Source organism: Pseudophryne corroboree, chromosome 8 (genome assembly GCF_028390025.1).
Source record: "Pseudophryne corroboree isolate aPseCor3 chromosome 8, aPseCor3.hap2, whole genome shotgun sequence".
In the NCBI taxonomy this organism is placed as follows: Eukaryota; Metazoa; Chordata; class Amphibia; order Anura; family Myobatrachidae; genus Pseudophryne; species Pseudophryne corroboree.
The window spans coordinates 408,525,522-408,535,977 of record NC_086451.1 but is presented as its reverse complement, the minus strand read 5'-3'; the positions used below and the strand labels follow the sequence as shown (position 1 = coordinate 408,535,977).

Sequence of the window (10,456 nt, the reverse complement as noted above, 5' to 3'; positions counted from 1 at the left end):
GGCTGTTCCAGGGTGATGACAGGGCATGCGCGGAGATAGGTGGTCTTATGGTCCTGTTATGGGAGTGTCGCTGGAGGATTTGCGCACACAGGTGCTCAATCGCTCACTTTGGAGGCCACACTCAGATGGTAAATCTGCACCTGCCATAATGCAGGCGACCGAGGGTGGGGTCTAATGACGCAGCAGCCGGTATTACAGCGTCTACCGATGTTCAAAGTAGGTGTCTCAGTTCTTGCACATTCATAAGCACGGAGGTACACCAGGAAGGGCTTTTTAGAAGCATTTGCATAGAGTCGCAGACGGACGACCGCCAATAACCGCAATTGCGGACATCTCTGAATCAGGCCCCTATTCCGAGTCATACAATGTTTATTACTTCATTTTTTTTCTTGCTATACGTCCTCATGTCCAGTCTCTTTATAGACTATCACTAAGGTACTTTCCTTCTGGAAAAATGCTTCCCTGCTCTGCAGAATGCAGTGGTTATGTGAGACTGTATATTCCGTGTGTGAGCACATTCTGCTCTGGCTGTTTTCTAATAAAACATTATCAGCTTTCAGTTTTAGCCCTCACCACCACCCCCAGGAGTCAGCAGCAGTTCCTTAAACTAGTCTGTCTGTGTGTGTCAAACTTAAAAGTACCATCATATCCTGGGTGGAGCTTCAAGTTACAGAAAAAGCATTAAAAAAAAAAACCTTGCCAGTTACAGCACACACAGGAGGAAGGAGAGAGGGGGGACGGGAGAAGCATGTTCTAGCAAGCTGAGAGACAAGGCCATCAAATTGCATAGAGTGGGAGCAAGTTACATGCAAAGGCAAGATATTCCACAAGTTCTCCAACAGGACGTCTCGGAGACCTTTCCCCCACTGTTTCATGACCACAGGACATCTCAGCTTTTATACTCTCCCCAAAGGCTTACTTAGTTGTTGTGCTGGTCACTGTTAGCATTTTGCTTTGTTGTAACAAGTTATGTCTTTGAAGAACATCATCTCAACCCTGTCCTTGAACCCCTACACATGGAGGTGGTTTCATTGAGAGTACTCCAGCAATGAACTCAAGACACTTGAATAAATCTTAACTTAATTTGGCCAAAGGGGAGCAAGTTGGAGTGACGTGGGTAGTAGTAAGGAAATCCTGAAAGCTTGAAGTCAACAAGTCTTTTTTTCTTTTTTTGCTTTCTTGCTATATTGTGAAATTGACACCATGGGAATCCATTGGATGTGGATGATGCTCGCCTTAGCAGACTTTCTCCATGTAGCCTTGTCAATGTCTACATGCAAGGCGGTGGATATGGAACAGGTGAAGAAGAGGAGGATAGAGGCCATTAGAGGTCAAATTCTTAGTAAATTGAGGCTCACAGAACCTCCGAAAGTAGAAAGCGAGGAGTTGTCCATTCCTGAGGAGATCCTCTCCATCTACAACAGCACAGTGGACACCATCCAAAAAAGAATAGAGAAGGAAAAGCCTATTGTGGAGGAATATTATGCCAAACAGGTGGAAAGGATTGTGATGAACTCTGAAGGTAAGAGACCGATCATCCTGGCGTTTGCCATTAACCTACGCTCTACGTATTATTGAATTCATATCTTCACATACAGTGCAAAATGTAATATGATATATTTTGTTTGTACTAGTGAAATATTTGTAGGGTTTAGTAGCCGGATCTACTTCTCCTGTATGTGCTAGTTGCCCTGACACAGACCAGTCCGTTGCACTAGCCTGTATGCTGCAGTCCATGTGAGTGGTGCAGTACTTTATGTACATCCTATACTTGGCTGACGCGTTGTGTATGTTGCGGTGCTGCCTGAATACTAAGCCTACCAATATATGTGTATATTAGTTTTCCATTTTTGAACAGAATCAGTGAAATTAGGCTACATATCACTGAACACAAAAGAAAGGAAGGAAGGAAGGTGAATCAGTTTACACATTACTATCATCCCATTTCGCAAAGTGCAGAGTACATGAAAGGGTTAATGAAACCATATTGTGAGCACATTGCATCTCTTCCTGTATGTCCTGTTAGCGCTTCCTTATCCATCTGTCCTACTCCCCTTCCTCTGTGTAAAGCCTACTTATTATTCCTACTTTGTCGCTGTCCACCCTACCTTCTTATTTTCCTTTTCACTGGCTCCCTTCCCCTCTTTCTGTTCTCATTCTCTCTCAGTTACTGTCCTCTACTTATGTCACAGTCCCTGTCATCCCTTCTCATTATCTCACTGCACATCTTTCTCTTTATGCACCCTATCTACCCTTTACTCTTGTTCTCAGTCTCCCTTCTCCTTATTCTGTGTGTTGTTACCCCTCTGTCTTCACTCCCTTGTTCTCTCACTGTCCCCATTTCCTTACTTCTCTTTGTTGCTATCCATTATCTCCTCATTAGTCTGCTCTCACACTCCCTTCTCATTCTCTGTTACACTCTACCTTTCCTTCATTCAGTTGTCTTTCCTGTTCCCTATCTCTTCATTGTTGTCATTTTCTGTCTTCTCCTCTCTCCTCATTCCCTCAGTCACTGCTCCCACTATTCTCTCTTTGTAGCTTGCCCTTTCTCTGTACACTTTTGCTGTCACTCACCCACTTTCCTTATTCTCACACTGTCACTGCCCCCTGCTTATGCTCTATGTTGCTGTCCCCCACTCTTAATTCTTTCATTCTCCCTGACCCCTCATTCTGTCTTGCTGTCTTCACTCTGTTGCCTACTGTCCTCATTCCGACTTTGACAATGATCCCCTTCTTCATCCCTGACCTGTAACTCTTCCTCTCTTCATTCTCTCATTCTCCCCACTATCTACAACCTCTCTGTCATTTTACTGTTTCTCATGTCTCTCAGTTGCTGAGCTACCTTGCCTGATTTCCTCTCCTATCTACCTCCTCTCATCTAGTTCTCTTTCCTTTCCTCAATCTCTCTCAGGGCCGATGTACAAATGATTGCATCCGCGATGCGATACACCCTGCCACTTATCGGTTACATACCGGCGTTAATAATAGCGGTATGTACTTAGAAATATGATTAAAATCTGAAAGGACAGCTCTCTCGACAAGAGCTGTCCTTTGCGATAGAAGGTTTAGGACCCAGAAGCCCTTCTGCGCATGCACAGAATTACGCGGGCGCTGCAGCGGGTGCTGGGAGGGATCCGACTGGAGATGCAAAAATATTAAGAAGCCCATAGGCTTCTATTCGGTAATGCAACATAAAGATGTCGTTAACTACTGGCTCAAAGCATTCTGGAGCTGGGTACATACAGTATGGAAACGTGGCCAAAACTCTGAAAACTGGACTTTCAGAGTTGTGGAAGCATTTTCGGCTATACTGCTTCCCTCGATTCTTTTTCTAGAGTATTAATGTTTCTTCTCGCCCCACTCTCTCCCTGTCACTGAACTTCCTCTCCTCATTCTCTCTCTGTCACTGAACCTCCTCTCCTCACTCTCTCACCCACTGAACCTCCTCTCCTCATTCTCTGTCACTTAACCTCCTTTCCTCACTCTCTCTCCCACTGAACCTCCTATCCTCATTCTCTGTCACTTAACCTCCTTTCCTCACTCTCTCTGTCACTGAACCGCCTCACCTCACTCTCTCTCCCTGTCACTGAACCTCCTCACCTCACTCTCTGTCCCTGAAACTACTCACCTCACTCTCTGTCACTGAACCTCCTCACTTCACTTTCTCTCCCTGTCACTGAACCTCTTCACCTCACTCTCTCTTCCTGTCACTCAACCTCCTCACCTCAATTTCCCTCCCTGTCTTCACCTCACTCTCTCTCCCTGAAACTACTCACCTCACTCTCTGTCACTGAACCTCCTCACCTCACTTTCTCTCCCTGTCACTGAACCTCTTCACCTCACTCTCTCTTCCTGTCACTCAACCTCCTCACCTCAATTTCCCTCCCTGTCCTCACCTCACTCTCTCTCCCTGAAACTACTCACCTCACTCTCTGTCACTGAACCTCCTCACCTCACTTTCTCTCCCTGTCACTGAACCTCTTCACCTCACTCTCTCTTCCTGTCACTCAACCTCCTCACCTCAATCTCTCTCCCTGTCACTGAACCTCCTCACCTCAATCTCTCTCCCTGTCACTGAACCTCCTCAACTCACTCTCTCTTCCTGTCACTCAACCTCCTCACCTGAATCTCACTCCCTGTCACTGAACCTCCTCACCTCAATCTCTCTCCCTGTCACTGAACCTCCTCAACTCACTCTCTCTTCCTGTCACTCAACCTCCTCACCTGAATCTCTCTCCCTGTCACTGAACCTCTTCACCTCACTCTCTCTTCCTGTCACTCAACCTCCTCACCTGAATCTCACTCCCTGTCACTGAACCTCTTCACCTCAGTCTCTCTTCCTGTCACTCAACCTCCTCACCTCAATCTCTCTCCCTGTCTCTGAACCTCCTCTCCTCACTCTCTTTCAGTGTCACTGAACCTCCTCTCCTCACTCTCTCTCTCCCCTCACTCTAATTCGCTAAACCTCCTCTCATCAGTCTCTCTCCCTGTCACTGAACCTCTTCTCTCTCTCTCTCACACTAAGGGGCTGATTTATCACAATCCGCATCTGAGCATGTGGATGGGATGTGATAAAATCGATCCAATCTGCAATGCGATAAATTAATTACACTGCATGGATGTATCAATTATCACATCTTGCAAGAAAGCTCTGTCCCTGCGATGCCAGTCTGCAGCATTATCGGGGTATTTTTTCGTGACTACCTCCACCCCCCACGCTGATCATATTCACCTACACAGGGATTTGTGCTCCAGGAGGGCTACCGCTCATCGGGGCTCCCTGATGCTTTGCAGCATTTCCTTACTGTACCAGGGGTCGCAGGAGCGGCAGGGAACCCAGTATATTGATTTTTGTACACATTGATCAGCTTGTGTGCAAGAGTACAGGATCTGCAGTGAGCCCTCTGATAACGCTGTCTCAGGACAGCGTTATTATCACAGGGCTCGCTGCAGTTTTTTTTTACATATTGATGGTCATTCAGAGTTGATCGCAGCAGCAATTTTGTTAGCAGTTGGGCAAAACCATGTGCACTGCAGGAGGGGCAGATATAACATGTGCAGAGAGAGTTAGATGTGGGTGGGTTATTTTGTTTCTGTGCAGGGTAAATACTGGCTGCTTTATTTTTACACTGCAATTTAGATTTCAGATTGAACACACCACACCCAAATTTAACTCTCTCTGCACATGTTATATCTGCCTCCCCTGCAGTGCACATGGTTTTGCCCAACTGCTAACAAAGGGGGTAATTCCAAGTTGATCGCAGCAGGAATTTTGTTAGCAGTTGGGCAAAACCATGGGGGTCATTCCGAGTTGTTCGCTCTGTATTTTTTTCTCGCAACGGAGCGATTAGTCGCTAAAGCGCATGCGCAATTCCTGCAGTGCGACTGCGCCAAGTAAATTTGCTATGCAGTTAGGTATTTTACTCACGGCATTACAAGGTTTTTTCTTCGTTCTGGTGATCGTAATGTGATTGACAGGAAGTGGGTGTTTCTGGGCGGAAACAGGCCGTTTTATGGGTGTGTGCGAAAAAACGCTACCGTTTCTGGGAAAAACGCGGGAGTGGCTGGAGAAACGGAGGAGTGTCTGGGCGAACGCTGGGTGTGTTTGTGACGTCAAACCTGGAACGAAACTGACTGAACTGATCGCAGATGCCGAGTAAGTCTGGAGCTACTCAGAAACTGCTAAGAAGTGTCTATTCGCAATTCTGCTAATCTTTCGTTCGCAATTTTGATAAGCTAATATTCACTCCCAGTAGGCGGCGGCTTAGCGTGTGCAAAGCTGCTAAAAGCAGCTTGCGAGCGAACAACTCGGAATGACCCCCCATGTGCACTGCAGGGGAGGCAGATTTAACATGTGCAGAGAGAGTTAGATTTGGGTGTGGTGTGTTCAATCTGCAATCTAATTTTCAGTGTAAAAATAAAGCAGCCAGTATTTACCCTGCACAGAAACAAAATAACCCACCCAAAACTAACTCTCTCTGCAAATGTTATATCTGCCCCCCCTGCAGTGCACATGGTTTTGCCCAACTGCTAAAAAATTTCCTGCTGCGATCAACTTGGAATTACCCCCAAAGTTCCTGCTGCGATCAACTCAGAAATACCCCCATTGTGTTTAGTAAATTTTGTCAGATCGCATTTCCCATTATAAGTATGGGAAGGCGATCTCTGTTACTAAAAAAAAAGTGAATTAAAGGGTTTGGAGCTGCTCCAAATGTCCTTTAATACATTCTAGCGATACTAAAATAATGTGAAAAGGGTGTGAAAACATCCTTTTTCACATTATTGTAGTAAAAAAAGGTTAATAAATCTGCCTGTAAACCTTTTTCTTTTTGTCACTGAACCTACTCACCTCACTCTTTCACTGTCACCAAACGTCTTCTCCTCACTCTCTATCACTGAACCTCCTTATCTCACTCTCTGTCACAGAACCTCCTTACCTCACTCTCTCTGTCACTGAACCTCCTCACCTCACGCTCTGCCACTGAACCTCCTTATCTCACACTTTCTATCACTGAACCTCCTCACCTCACTCTGTGTCACTGAACCTCCTCACCTTGCTCTCTGTCACTGAACCTCCTAGCCTTACTCTATCTCTCTCTCTCTGGGCTGGATGTAATTACACCCGAGATTGCTGGAAGTGCGAGATGCCGGTCGATCTCAGACATTTTTGTAAAGGGCAATCACTTACAAGGAATGGTTTCACCTTGTAAGCGATTGCCCCTTTAAAATAAAAGTCTGAGATCGGCCGGCATCTCGCACCTCCAGAGATCTCAGGCATCATTACTTCCGGTCCTCTATCACTAAACCTCCTTGCCTAACTCACTCCCTGGGGCAGATGTATTAAACTTGGAGAAGTGATAAAGCAATGATAAGTGGAAGGTGATAACGTACTAGCCAATGATTACAGGTTTGAAAAATGACAGTTAGGAGCTGATTGGCTGGTACGTTATCACCTTCCACTTATCACTGCTTTATCACTTCTCCAGGCTTAATACATCTGCCCTCCTGTCACTGACTGTCTCACTCTTTCTCTCACTGCACCTCCTTACCTCACTCGGGGGCAGATGTATTAAGCCTGGATAAGTGATAAAGCGGTGATAAAGCAGTGATAAGTGCAAGGTGATAACGCACCAGCCAATCAGCTCCTAACTGCCAACTTACATATTGGAGCTGATTGGCTGGTGCGTTATCATTTTGCACTTATCACTGCTTTATCACCGTTTTATCATTTCTCCAGGCTTAATACATCTGCACCTCGGTCACTGAACCTCCTCATCTCTCTCTCTCTCTCTCTCTCTCTCTCCCATTAACCCTCCACTGCTTTTTCCCCATTCATTGAATCTCCTCTACTCACCCTCTCTCTCTGATACAGAACCTCCTCTCCTCTCTAACTTGAGGCATATATATCAAAGCTTGCAGAGAGATAAAGTAGAGGTAGATAAAGTACCAACCACTCAGCTCAAAAGCTGGCGTTATCCTCCACACTGGTAACCTGGCATCCAGGGCTTAGTACATACGGGAAATGTGGTAAAACCCTGAAAAGGGGGGGGGGTTTACTGCATTTTACAGTTAGTACATCCCGCCAATGTCACTGAACCTCTTCTCTCTCTCTCTCTCTCTCTCTCTCTCTCTCTCTCACTAAACCTCCGCACTTCACTCTATCTGTCACTGAACCTCCTCACCTCCCTCTCTGTCACTGAACCTTCTCACCTCACTCTCTCTCTCCCCTCACTCTGTCACTAAACTTCCTCACGTCATTTTCCATCACTAAACCTCCTCTTCTCACAGTCTCTGTCACTAAACCTCCTCTTCTCACTCTTTCTCCGTCACTGAACCTCCTCATCTCACTCTCTCTACATGTCACTGAACCTCTTCTCTCTTTCTCTATAACTGAACCTTCTCATCTCACTCTCTGTCACTGAACCTCAAAACCTCACTCTCTGTCACTAAATTTCCTTATCTCACAGTCTCTGTCACTGAACCTCCTCACCTCACTCTCAGTCACTCAACCTCCTCGCCTTATTCTTTCTCTGTCACTGAACCTTCTTGCCTCATTCTCTGTCACAAAACGTTATTACCCCACTCACTCTCTGTCACTGAATCGCCTCTCCTCACTCTCTCATTTAACCTCCACTCCTTTGTTCCCATTAATTGAATCTCCTCTACTCACCCTCTCTCTCTAATACAGAACCTCCTCTCCTCTCTAACTTAAGGCATATATGTGTGTGTGTATATACCCTTGATGAAGTCCTGAAGGACGAAACGCGTTGGACATTCCATGACCTTTCCCAGACCAACCTCCTGTACCTAAGATAAGCACTTTATACACATATACTACAAATCGATGTGTACCTTGTACTTTTATATTTATTTTTATTTTTAGCCTTAACCTTTTCCATTTTATATGAATTTTTATGCTTGAGCATTTTCTTAAACAAAATTGTATTACTATTTTTTATATTGTGTAAAATAAATATGCATTTTTTATATAAAAAAATCTTTTATGTTCCTTCACAATAGACACCATTGGTCGCTTGTGCCCATATTCCTGGTTTTTATATATATATATATATATCAATCAAAGCTTGCGGATATATAAAGTGGAGAAAGGTAAAGTACCAACCAATCAGCTGTCATTTTATAGGCTGTGTTTTAAAAAACGATAGGAGCTTATTGGTTGCTACTTTATCACTCCCCAAGCTTTGATACACATTGGTCTTTGGACCTGATCTCCTCTCGGACAGAACTTCCTTTTCATGTCATTCTCTCTCTCTGAGGCATATTTACTAATGAGTCCTCTCTCTTTCTGTACCACTCTGTCAGTGAACCACCTCTCATCACTCTCTCTTCCTCTCCTCATTCTTTATTGTGATCTCCCTCCTCTCATTATTATTCCTTATACTTTCTGTTGCAGTAGCACCTGTTTAATTCTATCTCTGACCATTCACTCTTCTTTATTACTATCGCCTCAACTTCCTCGTTTTTTGTTTTGTTTTTCACCATTCTGTGGCCCTTTCTACTCATCTTCTGTCTTATACCCTCTGACCCTCTCTCCTCATCCTCTGACTGGTGAATCCACTCTCCTTATCCTGAGCCTCTGATCCTCTCCTCTGTCTCTTGCCCTTAGTCTCTGTCTCATACACTTTCCTCTCTCTTCCCAACCTCTGTCCATCACTCCTCAATCTGTCTCTGCCACTCCCTACTTATTGTCTGTCTCTACCCTTTTCTCCCTATCCTCTGTCTCTGACCCTCTCTCCTCATTCTCTGCATCTCTCTACTAATCCTGTATCTGCCCCTCTCTCCTCATCCTCTGTCTCTGCCTCTCTCTCTTCATCCTCTGTCTCTGCCACTATCTCCTCATCCTCTGTCACTGCCCCTCTCTCCTCATCCTCTGCCCTTTTCTCCCTGTCCTCTGTCTCTGCATCTCTCTACTCATCCTGTCTCTGCTCCTGTCCTCTGTCTCTGCCTCTCCTACTAATCCTCTGTCTCTGCCCGTTTCTCCCTGTCCTCTGTCTCTGCATCTCTCTACTCATCCTGTCTCTGCTCCTGTCCTCTGTCTCTGCCTCTCCTACTAATCCTCTGTCTCTGCCCGTTTCTCCCTGTCCTCTGTCTCTGCATCTCTCTACTCATCCTGTCTCTGCTCCTGTCCTCTGTCTCTGCCTCTCCTACTAATCCTCTGTCTCTGCCCGTTTCTCCCTGTCCTCTGTCTCTGCATCTCTCTACTCATCCTGTCTCTGCTCCTGTCCTCTGTCTCTGCCTCTCCTACTAATCCTCTGTCTCTGCCCGTTTCTCCCTGTCCTCTGTCTCTGCCCCTCTCTCCACATATTTTATTTTTTTGCTGTCTTTCCCCCCTATTCTTTATCTCCATCCATTTGTACATAGCATCTACACATTCTCTGTTTCTCTCCCTATTCTCTCATCCAGTCCATGTATTTTATCATCACGAGCTGCAAGGACACATTTCCTAGCAAGCCAATGGCACAGGACCAGGAAATGTGTAGCTGAAGCTGCTGCTATGACACAGTGTTACATGTTACATCGTGTGTGAGGAGTGTAACTATGATCAGTCAGATCTTTAATCTTATCTTTAATCTGAGTCATGTAGTCTGATAAACATGCAATACATTCTGTGATATATCCATATGCATTGCCTAAACAACAATATCCAATTCTATTTACACACCAAAAGTAGCAATGATTACTTTTAAAACTTACAGCACTGATTTATCTGTATAGTGCCTTTAAATCATATATTGTATGCACACTTATCGCACCCACTCATCCATAGACACATCCAAGAGGTACCTAAAATTCTGTGGATGTGTCCTTGCAGAGCCACTCAGGCACATTTATGTCCAGTTAGAGCCACTAATCAGCAATTACACCCTATAAAGTGCCACTGATCCATAGTTAGACCACTTCACAGTGCCACTTATCAATAAGATCATCATAGTAC

The 10,456-nt window shown here is 45.1% G+C and overlaps 1 protein-coding gene across 1 annotated transcript in view; it reads left to right on the top strand.

The window, feature by feature from the left end:
- The first annotated feature begins 692 nt into the window (after positions 1-692).
- TGFB1 (transforming growth factor beta 1) overlaps positions 693-10,456 on the top strand; it is a 70,029-nt gene continuing 60,265 nt past the window's right edge. The window contains exon 1 of the mRNA XM_063937834.1: positions 693-1,522. Within this exon, the coding sequence (XP_063793904.1) occupies positions 1,204-1,522 (319 nt within the window). The 5' untranslated portion in view covers positions 693-1,203. The remainder of the gene's footprint in view (positions 1,523-10,456) is intronic.